This window comes from Brienomyrus brachyistius, chromosome 11 (genome assembly GCF_023856365.1).
Source record: "Brienomyrus brachyistius isolate T26 chromosome 11, BBRACH_0.4, whole genome shotgun sequence".
NCBI classification, from domain to species: domain Eukaryota; kingdom Metazoa; phylum Chordata; class Actinopteri; order Osteoglossiformes; family Mormyridae; genus Brienomyrus; species Brienomyrus brachyistius.
In genome coordinates, this window is record NC_064543.1 from 7,377,949 (window position 1) to 7,397,974 (window position 20,026).

Consider the following 20,026-nt stretch of genomic DNA (forward strand, 5'->3'; position numbering starts at 1 on the left):
AACAATAACTGTACACGGGGTAGTAAGCCCGGCTATGCGCAGCCATCTCACCGTCGAAATACATTCAACTTAAAAAGACGTGGAAAAAAATTAACACCACTTGACCCGCAGCCGTATAGCACTTCTGAAGCCTTCATTGGGTGGATATTCGGGAGGGGCAAAATATATTCCTCTCCTCCTGGTTGGCTGTAAATATGTCGTTTCCGCTGGGGGGCTACAGTTTATATAGCCAATCACGCACGAAGTTACATTGTGTGGGAAAAGTGACTTTTCCTCCGTTCGTCTTCAGCTGAGAGTTAGTAACAGATCTCGCCCTGCTTTCTCCGCAAAACACGCGATGGAGGAGCCGAGTAGCTGACGTTCTCCTTTCGCCTCTTCTTGCACGCTTTCGTCCGTCGCTGCGCTCCTCCACCCCGGCTCCATCAGCGGCTTCCTGGACTTTTGCGCTCGCTGTCTGACTTCAGGGATGAAGTTCGTCATCGGCATCGGCGGGTGAGTCGTAGAGAATGGGTTCGTAATTAAAGTAGGGGTAGAATTACCAGCCCGTTATACCAGACAGCAGATTTAATGTGCACGTGTGGCATTAACGGTATATGCAGACTTATGCACGTTTCTGAATTTCCCATCTGATGCTGCGCTGGTTCAAACTCAACATTTACTGCGCAGGAGCGGATTTAAACAATATTAGTGTAAATTAAAATGTCTTCCTGTTACCTAACGTAGTATGTCTTTCACACCTCACAGGGTAACAAACGGGGGTAAAACTACCCTTACTAACAAGTTAATGGAAAACTTGCCCCACTGCTGTGTCGTTCATCAAGACGACTTTTTCAAGGTGAGTTCTTTCAAACTGCTGGTTCACCCGATCAACTTAACCACAATTTAACCACATAAATAAAATAGGGCGAAAGTGAGCACACTGTAAATATATATTAGTTATTTAATCAATGGCAGTTTTTTTAAAAATCTAACTCCCCTATTCATAATAACGTAACAGCTTTTTACTCATTCGACCGTATTTCTATGTGAGTACTTCACCCATTTTGTATATTAGACGTCCCTTACAATTTATATCAGAAGTTTTTTTTATTTTTTTGCTGTAGCGCATTGCAGTGGGATATTTTAAACCTCGTTCCTCTTTATCTGGATCGTTTTGGGCTGGAAGGTTAAACCTGCCTGTTTAGTTGCACAGAACAGTCTTCAGGGCATTTGCCTTTTAGATTGTACAGGAGTATCTCATCCATGTATGTTTCAGCCCCAAGATCAGATTGAAGTGGGTGAAGATGGCTTTAAGCAGTATGATGGTAAGCTGGCCCCTCTTCAGAGGGGGTTTTGCCCGCACGCCTGTGTGTATGAGCGACACGGGCACCTCGATGCATTTGCATGGCCCACATGCAGGACGCCTGCTGAACATCTGTCCATGTTCCTTTCTCATTCTCCTGTTCCTCCCCCGCCTCAGTGATCGCCGCTCTGGACATGGAGGCGATGATGAGCACCATCCACGCCTGGCTTGAGAACCCGTCGAAGTTCGAGCGGTCACATGGCATCGGCAGCGCTTCAGAAAGGGAGGGGGCCCCGCAGACGTCGGACGCGGAGGTCCACATCCTTATCGTGGAGGGATTTCTGCTCTACACGCACGGGTAGGTTGTGGGCTCACTGCCCTGCTCTCCTTTAGCATGGAGCTCAAGTCCTTGAGTGTTCTTTGTGTTTCCTCCCAGACCTTTGATCGACGTTTTTGACCAGCGCTACTTCATTTACCTCCCGTATGAAGAGTGCAGGAAGAGGAGGGGGTGAGGTTATTACTAACATGCCACAGAATATTCTAGTGACGTTAATCTTGTAATTTTTAAATCTGTACATTTCTGACATTTTTTAGAGTGACTGTTTCTGCAAAGACCGGTGTTTTCCAATCTGGATCTTGGGGACCCACAGACAGTCCATGATTTTGCTCCCTGCCGGATGCCCCACATTTTCGCTCCCTTCCAGACAGTCCAAAATTTTGAGAACCAAGAATGTTGACTGTCTGCGGGTCCTCAAGGACTGGATTGGGAAACGTTGCTGGAGCCTGTCAAACAAGCGCTGAACAAAGGATGGATACCTGCTTTCAAAATGGGCAGGCGGGCTCTGCGTTGTTGAAATCTTCATCCATCTTCTTTCTGTAGGTCAAGGAAATACCTGGTGCCAGACCCACCAGGACTGTTTGATGGTCACGTGTGGCCCATGTATCTAAAACACAAGGCCATCATGGAGGAGACTGGGGTTGATGTTGGTAAGTTCATGGTCTCCTGAAATGCCTGATTTGGATTGTGTGCCATTTTAACAGTTGTCTAATTTTGAAATCTCATGTCCTACAGTGCAGCTGGATGGGACCATGGCAAGACAGCAGCTGTATAATGCAGTCTTTGGAGAGATACAAAATGCTATCCAAATGCGACTGCAGTGAACGAGGGTGAGGTGTGTGTGAGAGACTGGGGGGGGGGATAATTAAGAATATTATATATGTAATTCTGTTCAGTTACTGGTTACTCTTGCTAAAAGTTTCCTTATTTATCATTGCTTTATATTTAGTGCCTTTCCAAAGATAGGTTTGACAATAGAGCAAATAAGTGGCTGTTTTTTTTCCTTTAGGTCACATGATCTGCTGAGGGAATATATTCTACATGTGGGGGGAGACGGTGCTTTGCCTTAAGCTTTAAGTGGCAGCCGCTTATTAAGTTGGCTGAAACTTTTAATATTTATCTCGTGTCATTTACTGGTTCAGTTTTATATCTGCCGTATTTATTGCTTTGACACTTTGAAATGGTTTTATCTAAATTGACTTGTCAATAAACTCTGCCTCCTGCTCCAGTTTTGGATTTATTTTTATTATTCATTTCACTTAATGAACCGCTGAACGTTTCAGTCACTAGGCTGAAAAGGTTATGGAATTAAGGGGCACAGCGTCAGCCCTCCGGGAGCGTGAGTGCAAAGGTTTCAGATTCTAACTTCATTTCTCTAGCAGCTGTTGGTTTGTAAACGTTTTCTATCTGTGTGTGGGGCTGTGTGACTGTGTCCCAAAATAAAAATGGGTCACGCGTGGGCACTTACCTCAGCGCTCGACTTTAGACAGAAGTTCTTAGGATTAAGCCATTGCTCTCCTTTTGTTTTCTCTCTTTTCCCCCTCAACCTAAATGAAAACACAGATCATCTGGCCAATAAAACCATGTGTGGGAGTATGGTGGTAGGAAAGACCCCACCCAAATATTCCAGGGCAAACTGCTCATTTTGACTTTCTTTTATTAAATACTGACTCATTCGCTTCAGACTTGAGGTAAATTCCATTTCTCCATCCACCCCCACGTTACCCCGTCTGCCACCATGTTTTGTATGTATAATCGGCAGCATCCGGCCTTGTGGCGGCGTCTTCTGCCCTAGGAAAGGTGGTCCTTTTAAAAGATGGAATCTCATTCACGTTTCTAAAGGGAACACATTCGTAGGTCGTGTGTAACGGCATTGAAGGGTGTGTTTTCTTCTAAACTCTGAGTAACACTTGAAGATCTGGCACTTTCTATTCCTTGAATGTGCTGTAACATTTTTCAATTCATGGGAGTTTGATTTCCTTATTTTAAAGTCTATTATTGTGGATAGTCAAACATGCCCATGGACTAATAAAGGAGTGCTGGCAGTCACCTAGGGTAGGTGCATGAAGAGCTTTCGCTAAGCTGTTTTCAAGCAAATCTGTTCAGACCAATGTTGTGTAGCGAGGCCCCATTTATTTGTTAGGTGATGGCCAGGTCTGTCTGTCCCCCCCCCCACAATGCAAGGGGGCGGTCACCCCAATTCTGTGCTGGGAGTTCCCTGGGGGCTTTTGATCACATGCACACTTGCATGAATTTCAGCTTAGAAGAAGGAAGATATTTATTTCATGCTTTGTCGTATATTTAGCCACATTAATCAAACCTGGTCGTCATAATGTAAGAAAGGGACCCTGAAAAATAAAGGAAATTGCATTTCGTAGTGAACAGTGAGTTTTCACTTACAGCATCTAAAAATCAGTACTCAGATTGAAGTGACTCCAGGCCAAGGAGCAGAGTAATGCATCGTCCATTTGCAGTGACGTGATGTATTTCCAGTTAACAAATCTGATATATAAATATATTCTCTTAGAGTTCAAATCGTATTGAAGCAGAAAGGACACAGGTTTTTAAGATTAGTCATTATGCATGTCTGTGTCTTTAGAGCTGTATGCAACAGTATGCATGTCTTTCATTGTCTCTCAAATGTCTGATCTTACATGGCCCCCCCTGGTTCTGTGGCGTCCACCTACTTTTACTCTTGGGGTGTTGCTGAAAACTTTGGGCCCCATGAAAGCATAGCATATTGTCCCCCCCCCCCCCAGTCCAGACCAATCTAGTTACTGTCCAAATTTTTTAGGCCCCCAGTCACTCAGTGGCCCTTGGAATCATCCTAATCCCCCCCCCCTTACAGCACCCCTGTACACACTACTGTGTAGTATTTTTCTCTAGCCCCAGACTCACAGACTGAATATACTGCATCGAGTCGTGTCTGCACACATCTAACCAGGGACGTTACTCAAAGTGTCTCATTCGTATATTTAGCAGATACTTCTGTCCGAGGCCACATGCACGGAAGAAAAGCAGGATAAGCCAGCATCCATGGGGCAGTTAGGGTTAAGGGCCTTGAGCCCACGACCTTCTGGATACAGGCTGAGAGCCTCCCTAACCCAATGAGCTAATCACTGCCCCAACTAGACATGTTCCTTCAACTAACGGTTTGTGTGGTGACAGTATTTCAGCAACAGCAACTTCAAACAGGTTGTGGTTCAGACAAGTCTTAGGGCAAATGTCTCTGTATAGGAATGATTCACTTACTGAGTATTAAGTGAAAGAGCCTTCCTTTGTGGCGAGTGTGCAAGGTGACACCAGTCCTGGTACTGCAGCTCTTCTCGAGGGTTTCCATGGCGAAATGTGTTGGATAAACCGCCCACAGCCTGCTGAATGGCATGAAGGCGTCACTTTTGGCCCCCAAACGTGTGGTAGACAGTGGGCACACAACTCGCTCAGGCCTCCTGTGGTCGGGCCAGATATAAAATAAACAACACAATAAATCTTTACACAAGACATTTTTTTCTCCCCCATATGGTTAAGGCGGACGTGCTGGAGGGTCTCCACTGGAGAGATTCAGACAGCCTGCTGGAGAAAACAGCCACTAATCCACTCAAACCACCAGCAGTCCTATGGCTACTGAGGTAAGACTTGAAATGAGGGCAAAACATCTGTTTAAGAAAACAAAATTCCACCAACTACTTTCCTTCAGAAGTCAACAAAACAGTACCTTCCGCTCTCCCATATACATGCAAAACACAACCGCAAAGGCGGGCAAAAGTGGTTTAATTAAATTCTCCTTTTTCATTGAATGTGAAATGACATGTCAAATTAAAGTATTTTTTTGTGTCCCCCCATAAAATATAAATCATATTTAGGCGAAACTGACGACAGCTTTTCTGTGGACAGAAAATACAATCGGCAATAGCATGAGCCCATTTGGCTTAGTATTTGAAAACATTTTGTGTTGATTATTTACTTCTCATTTGTCACCCCTCTTTGTTGTGAAATAAAGATATTTTATATCAGGTCCAGAAATTAGTGGCTCCGTTACATTTCATTGATCAAAATGACGAGTATTAAAGCACTTCCACATATTAAAGACAATTATTTGCTTCACTCAAAACTCTTATATAAATAAATACATAAATATGGTGTTACCTTTTCGTCCGAAGTAACAAACCATATTTTATGGATATATAATTTGACTATGAATGCATCTGGAAGATTGCCTTCTGAAGGTTTTTTTTTTTTTAATGTATTTGGGTTATATGTTGATGAAATATTTCAGGTCCACTTCAGCTCTAAGGTTTGAGAAAAAATTACGGTGCAAGAATAGGCGGTCGAGAGACTGAAGCCATGCTCTTAGCTGGCCGTTTTTTTTATTGGAGAGTTCCTTCAGCTCCAGAGAGAGCCGAGGTCACCCTACTTGTCACCAGGGTGATTCATTGTTTACTTAGACAGAACGACAGCCGTCTTCTTCCACCGCTTGCTGCTGAATATCTGTGGAGTCGGTGGCTTGTTTTTCCCTCACAGCTGAAGCCATAAACGGAGAAGCAAGTTTAAATGAGAACCATGAATCGTGGGGGCGAGGAGGGGGGTGCGGAACAACACTGACCTCAAAATCCTCTGCTTCCGCAGTCCTGTCTGGCTTCTCAAATACTCCCTGTGCCCCCTGAACTCAAGTCTGGCGTGTCTGAGGTTTGAGTTCAGTCTCCCACAAGGGTAATTTCTAAATCCAAAAGAACGTAAACCAGAAGTACAGTAAATGGCATTGGCTGGGAGCCATTTCCTGTCTGTAGTAAGATTAAAAATAGACAGTTTATAGAAAGCTGAGAAGGGAGATGAGGTAGGCCAATAATATTTTTCTTCAAAAAAGAAATTCATCTTACATTTTGTCAACAAAAATGCCAGGATTGTTTAATCTTCAACGTTAAAATTATGTGGTATGTGCCCCAAAAATTGGAAAATTATTGGTATTTTGCAAAATGTGATGCTTTTTAAAGGTAATGTATACTCAAAGAAAATGTTTAATGACATTTCTCTTCTATGCCAACAGCTTTGGTCCTGGGTACTTATAGGATTTCAGCACTGCAACACCTTGATTGACAGACAATTAAAACTGATTTTTTTGTTTGAATCTCTGTGTTTATCGAGTGGAAACAACACTAATAAATGGAATAATAAAACATTCCTCTGAAGTCCTGCATCACCAAATCGAATAAATTACTGCTTTATACAAGTTATACACATTCACAAAATAAAACAATCCTTTTCAAAGCATATTCATCAGTTTCACAGTTGTAGAAAATGCAAACTTGAATTTGAAAATATTGGCAGTAATTTTAGGTCTCTGCTACCACCTAGTGTCAATTTGTCAAAACACATCGTTCACCAAAACTCCGTGTCTGCATTTTTCTAGTCTGCAGAGAAATTGCACCTCGAATTATTTATCTATAAATAATTTTTAATTTAAATTATATTGAATCCTGAAATAACCGCCTCCATACTGTGACAATGTATTCAAACATTTCTGCACCTAGTAATTTAACATTAAACAGCCACACAGCTTTCTTTACATCATGGGAAAAGTCATCACCTACGTGGCAAATTCGTCCGAATAAGAATTTTAAATATATCCTTGGTATACGCATTGAAAATAAAAGAACAAAAAAGTTATTTGCATTTTATCCGCCGTGTCTAATTCTTAAAAACCACTTTCTTTCAGACCTAAGAACTGTCAGCTTTTCGTCATACTGCGAACAACGTGTCTTGGAATGTATAGTTGAACTAGAGCGACGTCATGTGACCATACCAGCATCATGTGACCACACCAGCGTCATGTGACTCTGATTGTGTACAGTCGTAAAAATGTGTTTTATTAGTCTCAACGTATAGCTGGTAAGATACAATAATAGTAATAGTAGATAGTATCTGTTATTGGTGATTACTGGTGATTCGGAATCTGGTGTTTTATTTAGATAGTTTATACATAAATTATCATATTTATTCTTTCGTTTTCATTTTCTGAAACAGGAAAGTGCAAGTCAGGTAATACTGGATTCGGGCGCTGTGCTGTTTCGGCTATTTTATTATACGACGGCTGCTTTGCATTGGCTGCACTTTTGAGTCGCTTTGACATCGAATAAGTGAAAAAGGAGCGAATCGGTGTCCGCTAAGCTTTTTTGTATTTCCTGTCGCCCTCAGTCCGCACTTACGTTGTTGACTGTAGGCAGCCAGCTAACCGGGCTGTTCGTGTCAACGGGGCAGCTCGGTACCTTCGTCTCGTTGAGAGTAACCTGATAACTGCGGAATGACGAACGAACACGGGTAGCTAGCTGACTTTCCCCCTGTAATCGGAGAGTGGACGTGAGTACTTTAACGTCTTTATCATCTGCTGCCTATATTTTAATATATTGTGTTGTTGAAACGTTTGTTTAGAGTGTGGCTTAGATAATTGTACTACATTTAGATCTTTCTTCATACCTACAGATTTGACAGACGTTTGTGTGAGTTAGTTAATAATTACTGGACTTGTTATCATAATAAATTGTGACTTATTAGTTACTGCTGAGTGATGCTGAAAGAAATCGACTGCTTGCTTAATGATTTAGTCTGTGATCGATAGTGCCATGGCCGTTTTGTATAAATAACAGGCAGAGACACGTCTGTAATATACATAACAACTTACTTTTTTTTTTGGTCCTCTAGGATTCCACTAACTCGTAAGCCATTTTAAAGGGAGTGCAACGTTTTGCTACAGTATTCAAAACCCAACATATATGACAGCCAGCTGTCTGGGGAAGCAAAGTGTTTGACTCGTACTTTCAGGTGTGCTAGAGGTGTGAAGTCATGGCAGGTGCAAATTTTCTGGGAAAGATGAAGACCTTCTTTAAGAAGGAGCCCACTGAATGGGACCTTAGCGACACGGCTAGTTTTGATTTCTCACATGACCGGACTGAGGATGATGACGAGGACACCCCCACATTTAAGAAACTGAAAGTTGTCATTTCTGGGGAGCCGGATTGCCCAGCGGAGTCCCACGCCAATGGCTCGCTGGTAAACACGGTGGTGGATGATGACGAGTCGCTCCTGGATTCGTCGTCCCTCGGCGGCGGTCCGGGGGTGATCTTAGACCCTTGTGCGAACTGCACGAAGAGGAAAGAGAAGGTGAAGCGGAGCAGGGTGATGAAGAAGCTGGGCTGTGCTGCCCTGCTCTATTTCCTTTTTATGATAGGCGAGCTCATAGGTAAGGGAAGCCGTTCAGGTTCCAGCACACTGCAAGTAAAGCGTTGTGTTATGGAATATATGACCAAAGCATCCTGAAAATGAAATTAAGATGAGTGATGATAAGCACATTTATTTCAAATAAAAGATCTGTTGAGTATTACACTGAGTTAAGTGGACCGAGGGATAGATCAAACCGCAAACATCCAGATGTAGCTGTCTGTCTTGGACTGTAATAAATAACTGGCACATAATTTTTTTTAGGAATGTTGCCATTAAAATGCATACATGACTTCCACTGTAGGAAAACGTACTTGACAAGAAATGCATAACATCTGGTGTTGGGCTTCCAGAATCTGTTCTTTTGGGATGTATTCTCACTCTTCACTCTGTATCTGTGGTTGGTGTAGCAGATATTTAAGTCTGAGGAATCTGGCAAAACTGCTTTTTAGGAAGATAGTTGGTGGGTTTGCTCCTGTAAGAGGTAAGAGCGATATTTGTGCGTAGTTTAGATTCTGTTAATAGTGTTTGGTCAATGAGATACGAGATCTGTAAATGAAATGTGAATGTGTGTCGTGATTTTTCGTGCCACATTTTAACCAACTTCATCGTCTCTCTGTCTTTAAGGTGGCTATGTGGCCAATAGCCTAGCGATCATGACCGATGCGTTGCACATGCTGACGGACCTTATCGGTATTCTTGTGTCCCTGCTTGCACTCTGGTTGTCCTCAAAACCCCCAACCCAAAGGTTCACTTTCGGATTGCACCGTCTTGGTAAGACAATCACTCGACTGGTTTGACATTTGGTGATGTTTCGGGAAGTACCCTCATTCAGTGAGGACTGTTATTGTGAGTTACAGGAATGAGCACAAATGGACTTTTCGCATGGCTGCGATTGTAGGTGTGCTGTGCCAGATCTTGTTCTCCTTTCTGTGGAATAATGAACGACACATTGTCTGAGGTTCAGAGCGTGAAGTAGCACGGGTCTTTCCGCAGGGATATCCCATAACCACAGGTTGTCATTGTATTTTCCTAGCTGTCAGAAGCACATAGTTTTGTCTTTTTTTTTTGGCAATCAGTATGTTGCTGTATCGCTTAAGCCTTCTTTTAACTTGCTTTAATGGACTCTTAAGTACGCCTTCCTCTGTGGGGATGTTAATTGTCACCGAATGTGATGTACATGTTTGATGGCCTAAGAATGCTGGAGTATCCTTCCTACTCATTAACGGCATTCTTCATTTTATTTTACAGAGGTAGTCTCTGCCGCCATCAGCGTGCTGCTGATATACATCCTGACTGCCGTGCTTCTGAACGAGGCCGTCCAGAGGACCATCCATCAGGACTTTGACATCGATGGGGATGTCATGCTCATTACCGCGGCAGTCGGTGTGGCCGTCAACCTAATGTGAGCGGATTGTGCTGCAGCAAATTTTTATTGATTAAAGCTGTGAAGCCCTTTTCCTTCTCTTGGAGAGTCAGATGTTGGCCTGTACAGGTGAAGAGGTGGATCCTGAGCCTGATGTGCCTGATGTGTCTGAGCCTATCGAGTTAGATTTAGCCACTGAGCACAAATTGTGTTCCTATTAAGGGCACCAGGTGGCATAGCGGTTAAGGACTTGGGCTCTGAGATTGTTCATTCAAGTCAGCTGTAGTCTTTGTATTGGTGTTTAATCTGAATTGCTCCTGATTAATAATAGATATTTATTGGTTAATACTACATACTTACAACCTATGACTGAAGTTTTTTTATTATTATTATATTAAGAAAATGAATGTAAAAATAAATTTCAGGGAGCCATATGCCCATCGGCGATGCGGAACCTGTAGCGATTGACAAAATGACATTTCATGAACCATTTACTGTATTTTTTGATCCCACTAGATGGTGCTCTTGGTTTGCTTCGGCGCATGCTTCCTGCCATTTTTTTCCTGCCAATATAGAGCACCATCTAGTGGAGACAAAAAATACAGCAAATGATTCATGAAACATCATTTTGTCCATCACTACTACCTAGTGTACGCTGCATGACGTACAAAGGTTGCCGTGGGAAAGTTCTGTTTGTCATTTTCACACCTAAGTCAGTGTGACTTTATGTCATCAATTTCGATGGTGGAACCCAGTTGTAAGTCGGGGACTGTAAAGGTAATTTGAATTTGTATGATCACTATGCTGCCTGGTATCTCCTCGGCGGCCCGGAGCACAACCGGCCTGCCCAATTTGGCTCCAAAAGAGTGAACAAAAAATGAAATACAAATGTTTGCATTCTGTGACATTACAGTTATTTGATGTAGGCTTGATATTTTGCTACTTTTCTTGTTAGCAGCCTGATAACTTGTGCTACTGAAATTTGTTTTATGTAAATGAATTAATAAAACCTGTGTTCGGCTGCTATAGGGCCTGTGGTGCTCGGCAGGTACAGGTGTGGCGTGGCTGCTGTGGCGTTACTGTTCCGTGTTTTTCCTCTTGAGCAGAATGGGCTTCCTGTTGAACCAGTCGGGCCACGTCCATTCCCATGCTCACCATCAGACCTCGGGGCAGACAGCGCACAGCCACGGGAGCCTGGCGGTCAGGGCGGCTTTCGTGCACGCCCTGGGGGACCTGGTGCAGAGCGTCGGCGTGCTCGTGGCAGCTTACGTCGTGCGCTTTAAGGTACAGTGGGGTGGCTCCCGCTGCCGGGGATTGCACTGGTGCTCTGCATCACGGGCATTTAGGAATTCTAGGGAACAAGAAAGAAATAAAGTATCATCCAGAGTCTATGGGTCAGTCCTAAAAAGCATGGGTGTAATGACCATCTCAGGAGTCACACTGATATGCACATTGCATCATCCATCCCTCCGTTTTCCCCGGAACAGTACTGTGGGGGGGGCCTAGAGCCCGTACCTGGCGGGAAGATCAGGGTAGGATTCAAAACCCAAAACTTGGAGGTGGGAAGCAGCAGTGTGACAGTGAAAGTCCGGATGAAGTGTGAAATTCGCAGCGGCACTAACACAATCATTCTTAGGTGGAAGCGGCACCTATGGTAGCGGAAAGTTCAGCTTTACCATTCAGCTTTTCCCCTGGGTTAATTTCGTAGGCGTGACCATCTGCTGATGTTTGCCCACATTCTTAATGAAGATTTAACTTTTCCCGTGTCAAAAAAAAAAAACAATATGAAAGAAGCGACTGAATAATATGATGCCACTTGTCTATCTGAGTTAAAAAATAATCATGAGTTGCTACTAATTCTACACTTTCTCAGTATGAGTATTTAATATATTTGGAATTTTTTGTACATTCTAGAATCTTTGTAATTGTAGCCCTTTCCGGGAGTTATCCAGCAAACCAAAGAGACATGTTCAATTTAAATATGTATAATTGTACATACTCATACATTTACGGTTAACGTAGATGCAAATGTAGTGGAAAAGACGTCTTACATAAAGTCTTTTCCTGAGGTTTTAATTATTGTGAAATCCAGTCAAATATCCAGTCAAATGTCACATTTGTATGAGAGATTTAACTTCTATATCTGCCGGTGATTATCATCCGCTGAGTAATTAGCTAAAAGTGGGAATTGCCATAACTCAAAATACAAGGGAGGACAAAGTAAGGTCTTATCCCAGCCGTCCAGGAAGTTTGGTGTGATCTGCGGGTAGAACCTTCTCATGTGAAGCTTCTGCTGTATTTTTAGCCAGCTTATGTCAAATTGGAGCTGCTCGGGTGCTCAGAGGGGCCAGATATTGTGCTTCCGGTGGCTGTTGTATAGCCTGCAGAACGTGCCTGGACTTAGAGTGCCCTCTAGTGGTTGATTGTCATGAGCTACGTTATAGCATCCTGTGACCTCCCAGTGGTAAGTGGGCATGTGGCAGATGCGTCCAGGGCATCCTGTGGTATTTTTGGAGGGAGTTAAGAATACAGGCCGTGGGGCGTCCCTGGGGGGTGGGGGGTGGATTAGGCTGTCGTGGCAGCCGTAGTCCCCCTACTGTATTCTGGCATGTGAATAATCTGTTACTGTAGATATTATCGCTTTTGTCAAGAGCTGATTTCCACGGTGTCTAAATTCTTTTTTTATATAAACTGTATCTATCACCCTCCCCCTGGCCCCCCCACCAGTGCCACTAGCACACTTTTCGTTTCCAAAGTACCGGTGTGGGGGCTCAGTGTGTCGTTCTGCTGCATCTCTCCCGGATTCATTAGTCATTAGTTCAGAACTCTGGCCTGGTACAAACGTTTCGTTGCCATTTTTAACTGTTATTCTCCTTTTAAGAGTGTTACCTTAACTAAGGTAACATCCTTAAGGTCTTGCTATGGACTCTGTGACTCTGCATGCAGTTTCCCGTAGTGGGTATCCTGGACACGCTCACATCGAAACATAACATCATTTTTAGTTTTTTTGTGTTAAGTTTAATTTATTTTTATTAGAAAAGGAAAAAAAACAACACATTAAAAAAAGACATAATTAGGACTATAAAACATGTATAACCTACGCAATTCTTAATGGTGAACGATTTCATTTGAATGTATAGTTTTAATGCACATTACACTATTTTATTTGTATATTAGCACATTACTTCAAAAATGATGCATAGATTATGATCTGATGTTTAGCTATTTGTGCTCAGAAAAGGGTTACTGGTGTTAAAAATGTTGTAGGATTAACAAATATGCGATTCTGATGATTAATTTTAAAAATTCTTTCCCACTTAAGCCACAAGCGTCAGTTTTAAAAACGTTTTTCTTGGTCTTCCAGCCTGAATACAAGATCGCAGACCCGATTTGCACGTATATCTTCTCAGTGCTTGTCCTGTTTACCACAGTAAAAATAGTAAGAGACACTGGGATCATTGTACTTGAAGGTAAGCTGTCCGTTTCGTAATGCTGGCTTCAGTTGTTTACATGATGACGCATCTCATGCGTTGCACGTATCACCATAACTTCAGGGGTTCCACGGCATTTGGACGTGACGCGCATTAGAGAAGACCTGCTGAAACTGGCGGAGGTGCATTCGGTGGAGGATCTGAATGTGTGGGCTTTGGCGCCGGACAAGACGGCCGCGCTGGTCCACTTGTCCCTGGGTAAGTGCGGCGCGGACCTGCTGCTTCCGGGGCATCGGTTGAGACGCGGGCAGGTGGCACTGGCTGGACCTCAGCTGCCAAGTGCTGCATCCCTGGGGGTCATCGGCCGCGGTGTGGAAATTTCCAGAGCCGTGCATGTTTTGCTCACCCTGAGCTGTTAATTGCTTTGTGAGGTATGTATTTGGATGACGTGAGACCTCGCCCAGTGTTTGTCATTCGGGAGCTAATTATATGGTTCCCTGATACCCACAGGTCTCTCGACCTTGATGCCAAATACTATGCCAGGGCCTTGAGCTTAAGGGTTTTCAGAAGCAGGTTTTGCACTTGTTAGTACTTGTTGTCGGATGAACATCTGCGGATGTGCTGGAAGCGATCTCCCCCCTCCCCCGCCCCCTGCTGTGAGCTAAAGGTGTTCACTTCTCTCCCTCCCCATCCACAGTACCATCCAGCAGTAACGACTGGGAGGAAGTTCAAGCGAAGGCGCGACATCTGCTCACCAGCACGTACGGGATCTCCAGGTCCACTATCCAGCTGCAGCGTTACAGGGAGACGTCACACGTCACGTGCCTCAGCTGTCAGCTGACCTGAGTGCATGGGAACTCTTCCGGACCTGTTCCCCCCCCGCCCCCCCCAACCAGTCAGGCCCAGCTGCTCACAGCTAGTTGCTGTTCCTGTGTTCTGCGGTGTTAAACTCAACATGATTTATAAAGCGCACAAGATGCAGTAGTTTTACTAATGATTGCCAAAGGACATTGTTTTAATGTTAATTAATGCACATTCTGAGGCAGGATTTCTCTGGTCTTTAAAATCAAATGTCTGCATTTTTGAACATACTGACAAATGACAGCCTGAATGCCTGTAAAGTCTGCACAAACGTACAAGTTAGAGTTTCTCTGTTTTTTGGACACAATCAAAAGCAGTATTTGATGAACATGCCAGAAAATATTAAACGAGGATGGTGGACTCTTGACAGACTCTTTTAAAGACTGATTTCCAGCTATGTTTCCATACTCTGAGACGTTCAACTGTCCCAGGTCCGGGTGGATTTGTCAGTGACAATGTGCAGGTCTGGGTGGGTTTCTCGGTGACTATGCGCAGGTCCGGGTGGGTTTCTCGGTGACTATGCGCAGGTCCGGGTGGGTTTCTCAGTGACTATGCGCAGGTCCGGGTGGGTTTCTCAGTGACTGCGCAGGTCTGGGTGGGTTTCTCGGTGACGATGCACAGGTCCGGGTGGGTTTCTCGGTGACTATGCGCAGGTCCGGGTGGGTTTCTCGGTGGCGATGCGCAGGTCCGGGTGGGTTTCTTGGTGGCGATACGCACATCGGGGTTGGTTTCTCGGTGACTATGCGCAGGTCTGTGTGGGTTTCTCGGTGACGATGCACAGGTCTGGGTGGGTTTCTTGGTGACTGCGCAGGTCCGGGTGGGTTTCTCGGTGGCGATGCGCAAGTCCGGGTGGGTTTCTCGGTGACTATGCACAGGTCTGGGTGGGTTTCTCGTTGACAATGCGCATATCCATCCCCGTGTCGGATCCCTGTTGAGTTCGGCCAGCTTGTTATCAGGAGGAGTGACACGTGTTTGCTTATGTTTAATATTTTTGAATAACATGAACAGGGTATATTTGCAATAAAATTTATGGTGTAGGATAGAAATAGTTTTTTTGTGGATGAGCTTCCGTCTTCCAGGACGGTGCTCAAAACGCAGATTTACCACAGCTCTCCACTGAAGGAGATAACATGCATTTTTACTCACTCAACATTCAAAATATACGTTTTTTTTTAAACTGCTGTATGAAAACATCCTGGACGATACGTCCGTAAGCACTTATGCACTCTGTAAACATAACAGCAATGTCGATACACCAAGCATAGATATATTACATTTTGAGATACTTGGCAGTGTTGTATGTAACAGGTTGTTAAACCTGAGTATATACTTAAATGAAAAAGTATATAGAAAACTTGTCATCCTAACCATTGTGAAGACTGGCTTTTCTTTGGTTTTCTTTTTGCAAACTTAAACGTTTTTCATTATCTACCATAAGAAACAAAATGAGTCCTGTTTGAGATTCATAATGCAGTTTGAATGTTACTACTTTAAAGTTTATGTTTATTCTAAGAAATATTCATGTTGACATTTGTGTTATTCTGCCTTTTTTGCATAAATACAACTGACATACCGCTGAGCATAGAAATGAAGACTGTGATAAGTAATTTGAAATAAATGTTTTTTTTTCCATATTTTGTTTAGTCATTTTTACAAGGCTTTGAACATCCGCCTTCGTTTCCCCAACTGATTCTGAAATGGTAGCTCTTCTAAACCCCTTTAATGACCCCCGTTTACAAAATCTCAGTTAAAAAATTAGTACACGGATACTAATCTGCCAGTAGATGGCGCCAAGTCCTTGTAAACTAAGGTGTACATACTGTACTAACTTCTTGTACTGCCATGAGGAGTGTACTAGAATAGACTCTTTTTTTTTGCAGTAAACTAATTGAAGTTGAGTAAATTTGCTGGTAAATTATGTTGTTCTCATATTTAAAAGTTTACAATTTTAAGGACACGCACAATTAAACACCAGATTTTAAGACCATCCACATAAAGAATCCTCTTTAATTTCAGGTTGTATTCGTGCATTCAGAGAAGTCATGTGATGTTTTAGAAGGCATCATTTTTTTTGGCAGCGGTTTCTAAACAAACCCGTACGGGTTTTTCATCTCGTGCCTTCCTTCCTTATGATCACCAGGCCAGAACAGGCTCCTCCCTCTTGCCAGTAGTTACAATGAGTTAATCTTCGACTGCAGATGAACCTGAAGTTACAAGCAGACCATGAGGCGGTTCGGGACTGTTTAGTTTCTGGAAATGTGAAGCAACAGCAAAACATGAATTTTGCTCTTATTTTAAAGGATGGTGATAATTTGGTGCCTCAGTCTCATCATTAACTTGTACCTTGAGGGCTGGAGATTTGAGCCCCATATTAGACTCTCATCATAATCACCATGTAACTTACCTCCGTGTGCTTTTAACTATCCCCTTTAGTCGGTCATGATTTGCATAATAATCTTGACAGTTGCTTGGCACTGTAACTCAGTGAATAGCTCTCATGGTTTACACCTCGAGCTTTTGCAGTGTCTCTGAACTAATCAGAAAGTGTGTCTGATTGCCCCAGCCTTCTGCACTATGGTGCCTGTCTCTCACACACTAAATACTACATGGAAATTTTGTTTTACTGCTGCCATGCAGACAAGTGCACAATATTACAAGCAAAACACCCAAGTTTCAGCTGTTCACTCCGGTCCGTCTAGTGCGGTTCATGATATTCAGCTGCCATTGTCACCTGTTGCCCGAGTGACAAGCTGTGGCAAATAGTTGCATAGATTCAGAGTCTCAATAGATCCTAGATGGCTACAACCCTGAGGACAGTCAGGCTTAAAGGTCAGACATTAAAGGTGACATTCTTAAAATTTGGTTATAATTTACAATAAAATACTATACCAGGCCATAGATCAGAACTAATAACTAATGAGATTTCTGTCTATTCGCCTTCCAACCGCTTAACTTGGTCAGGGCACTGAGGAGTTATTAATGTTCATCACAGGGCACAAGACAGGCATTTTAGAGACGCCAGTTAGCCTGACTGCATGAAACAGTAGCTTTGTTGTACTAGCTGACAGATTAGCACCCTAAGTGAGAATTATGATGACGTGGTTCTGGATTGTTTAAAAAATAAAGCTCTTTATTGAGTTATAGGGCACTTTCTTGCTTTTAAAAATGAGCAACTTCTCATTCAATTTCTATAATTGAATTTTATTTTTCTAAAAATATCTAATTTCAAGTTCTTGTTTAGTTATAAAACAGCGGCCTGTTACTCCTTGTTCACAAAATAACTTACAGGGTGTGTCTATAACCATTTTTCTATGACAGGCAACATGACAGGCAGTTATGGTATGTGACTAAACTCTGTTTTAAAACTTTAGGTCATATTTTGACCTAGGAAATCCTGCTCAGAACAGAAACAGCCTAAACACAATGTAACTGTGAGTCCTGTTTTTGTGACTTTGCTGCCGATGAGGAAGTGGGTGTCTGGGCTGCGGCTTGCAGTCTGGGTCTGGTCACATGACTCGGAATGTGTGCCTATGAAAATGCTGTGCTACTTCAGCCAATCACGTAGGCAGCGTGGAAAAAGGGTTACATTTCATTTTCACCCGTTCGGTGTCAGAAGCGCTCAGTACATGAACGGCTGTTTCCATGGACATAAGCAAAGTGCCTCTCACCTTGTTTATATTTGGTTAAAAAAAAATCAGTTTTCAAAACCAACATACGTTTAGACTTTGTTTACATCCTCTGAGGTGCATCAGCACTGATATTTTCAGGATTTCAGGTGAATAAACCGCAAACATCAACACACACAACCTATGTTCATCTTTACTTATTACTTTACTTTAAGGAGTTTCTGTCGTACCTCCAAAATACCTGCTTGTCTTGTTTAAACTACAGAAGTGGGGAAAAAAACTGACTTCCTGGACACATTAAAACATTAAAGCTCTATGATCATATGAATTGGATAACAAATCTATAACAAACTGCCACACGGCAATTTAAATTAATCCTTTAAATAGGAGTTAAATACGCTATGTGGACAAATGTATTGGGACACCTGGCCATTACACCCGCAGGAACTTTTATGACATCACATTCTAAATCCATAGGCATCCATATGGCGTTGGTCCCTCTTTGCAGCTATAGCAACTGCCAATGTTCTGGAAAGGCTTTCCACAAGATTTTGGAGCGTGTCTGTGGGAATTTTTGCCGATTCATCCAGAATCCGATTTTTGCCGATTCATCCATTTGTGAAGTCAGGCACTGATGTTGGATGTGAAGGCCTGGCTCCCAATCTCTGTTCTAGCTCATCCCAAAGGTGTTCAGTGGGGTTGGGGTCTAGGCTCTGTTGGTATGCGGTCCAAGACATTTTAGATAATTCTATTTGTGGGATCAGTTTGGGGGAGACCCTTTTCTGCTCCAGCATGACTGTGCCCCAGTGCACAAAGCAAGGTCCATAAAGACATGGCTGAATGAGTTTGGTGTGGAAGAACTTAACTGGCTCACACCAAACCCTGACCTCAGCCCGCAGAAACACCCCAAAATCTTGTAGAAAGCCTTGGCAGAAGCTGTTATAGCTGCAATGAGGGACCAACTTCATACTGATGCCTATGGATTTGGCTCCTGTGGGTGTAATGGCCAGGTGTCCCAATACTTTTGTCTCTATAGTAAACATTACATTTACACACTCAGCAGATGCTTTTGTCAAAAGCGACGTATCAAGTGAGGCAAATAGCACATCGTAAGCATTTATGCTATCAAGGCGTCAACTAGATATCAGTGCAGCTAGGCTGAGCTTCCCAGTCAATGCCCAGGTGCAGGAATGAGCAGTTATTAGAGCAGGAACTACACAAAGAGCTGTGGAACTGCACATAACTCAATGGAGGAACCTAGTAAAACTATGTGCGAGCCAGTAAATGCTACATTCATGGAGTGTAAAGAGACGTCAGGCCAGCGGAGGAATCCGTGGAACAGATGGGTCCCAGGTTGTTTCATATAGATGGAGAGGGAGTCTGATGGCCAGATGCGATTAGCCAGCTCCTTCCCCCACCGGGAACCACACAAGAGAATTTGACGCGATGCTTCTCACATGGTGGAAGGAGCTCCAGGCATGGATGAATTGATCCAAGATGAACTGTGATGTCATGAAGACCACAAGGCTGGGATGTTGTTCTTTTTTAATGGATGGAATGGATCAGTAGTACAGTGTGGACCTCACTCCATAGTGGCACCCGAGACGGGAATGTATTTTTTTTGCTAAAGGTGTGTCGAGTGCCGCTTCTGTATCCTAAATGAATCGGCTCCGCCCCCAAGTCTTTCAGGTTTTCCTTCTTCCAAAAAAAAATGCAGAGTCATTATTAGTCAGTGGCATTAACATTAATGTGTAGGATAGGAAGTGCTTTAGCCCGTCTGAAGGCCAAAGAACCTGCTTCACAGGGGTCTGTTTCCCTTATGCCAGATAGAGAAACGGACAATTTTGTTATAATCATGGGCGTCGCTGCCATTAAATCTGAGGGGGACGTGCCCCCCTCACATTTCATAAT

The 20,026-nt window shown here is 43.2% G+C and overlaps 2 protein-coding genes and 1 long non-coding RNA gene across 57 annotated transcripts; 2 read left to right on the forward strand and 1 right to left on the reverse strand.

The window, feature by feature from the left end:
- Positions 1-247: 247 nt before the first annotated feature.
- On the forward strand, positions 248-6,797 carry LOC125751727 (nicotinamide riboside kinase 2-like). 5 transcript variants are annotated; one of them, XM_049030914.1, is made up of 8 exons: positions 248-492; positions 745-835; positions 1,256-1,304; positions 1,460-1,640; positions 1,719-1,790; positions 2,163-2,269; positions 2,355-2,454; positions 5,148-6,797. In XM_049030914.1, exons 1-7 carry the CDS (start codon positions 467-469, stop codon positions 2,441-2,443), a joined length of 615 nt encoding a protein of 204 aa, XP_048886871.1. In that variant the 5' UTR covers positions 248-466; the 3' UTR covers positions 2,444-2,454; positions 5,148-6,797. The 5 variants fall into 5 exon arrangements, with proteins under 5 accessions (XP_048886871.1, XP_048886872.1, XP_048886875.1 ...); XM_049030915.1 differs by having other exon boundaries at positions 2,355-2,449; XM_049030918.1 differs by lacking the exon at positions 5,148-6,797 and adding an exon at positions 2,629-2,847 and having other exon boundaries at positions 2,355-2,449.
- On the reverse strand, positions 3,091-7,366 carry LOC125751728 (uncharacterized). Of its 2 annotated transcripts, none has more exons than XR_007400784.1 (4): positions 7,208-7,366; positions 6,223-6,336; positions 4,872-4,990; positions 3,091-3,166 (listed from the first exon to the last, which is right to left on the reverse strand). It is a non-coding gene; the product is annotated as an uncharacterized LOC125751728 (long non-coding RNA). The 2 variants fall into 2 exon arrangements; XR_007400783.1 differs by having other exon boundaries at positions 4,872-5,068.
- Positions 7,340-16,123, forward strand: slc30a4 (solute carrier family 30 member 4). Of its 50 annotated transcripts, none has more exons than XR_007400756.1 (10): positions 7,340-7,973; positions 8,316-8,853; positions 9,459-9,605; positions 10,083-10,236; positions 11,304-11,481; positions 13,562-13,667; positions 13,752-13,886; positions 14,326-15,142; positions 15,239-15,270; positions 15,301-16,123. XR_007400756.1 is itself a non-coding variant. In XM_049030912.1 (8 exons), the coding sequence occupies exons 2-8, from the start codon at positions 8,457-8,459 to the stop codon at positions 14,472-14,474; spliced, it is 1,266 nt and encodes a 421-aa protein (XP_048886869.1). In that variant the 5' UTR covers positions 7,340-7,973; positions 8,316-8,456; the 3' UTR covers positions 14,475-16,123. The 50 variants fall into 50 exon arrangements, 3 of the variants coding, with proteins under 3 accessions (XP_048886869.1, XP_048886868.1, XP_048886867.1); XR_007400758.1 differs by lacking the exon at positions 15,239-15,270 and adding an exon at positions 15,143-15,174 and having other exon boundaries at positions 14,326-15,110; XR_007400767.1 differs by lacking the exon at positions 15,239-15,270 and adding an exon at positions 15,143-15,174 and having other exon boundaries at positions 14,326-15,110; positions 15,365-16,123.
- The last annotated feature ends 3,903 nt before the right edge of the window (positions 16,124-20,026 follow it).

Coding starts and splice junctions, on each gene's coding strand:
- LOC125751727 (XM_049030914.1), top strand. CDS start 467: ATGAAGTTCGTCATCGGCATCGGCGG. Junction 1,305..1,459: donor TGGCTTTAAGCAGTATGATG/GTAAGCTGGCCC, acceptor CCCCCGCCTCAG/TGATCGCCGCTCTGGACATG. Junction 1,641..1,718: donor TTTCTGCTCTACACGCACGG/GTAGGTTGTGGG, acceptor GTTTCCTCCCAG/ACCTTTGATCGACGTTTTTG.
- slc30a4 (XM_049030911.1), top strand. CDS start 8,457: ATGGCAGGTGCAAATTTTCTGGGAAAGATGAAGACCTTCTTTAAGAAG. Junction 9,606..10,082: donor TTTCGGATTGCACCGTCTTG/GTAAGACAATCA, acceptor TTTATTTTACAG/AGGTAGTCTCTGCCGCCATC. Junction 13,668..13,751: donor TGGGATCATTGTACTTGAAG/GTAAGCTGTCCG, acceptor CCATAACTTCAG/GGGTTCCACGGCATTTGGAC.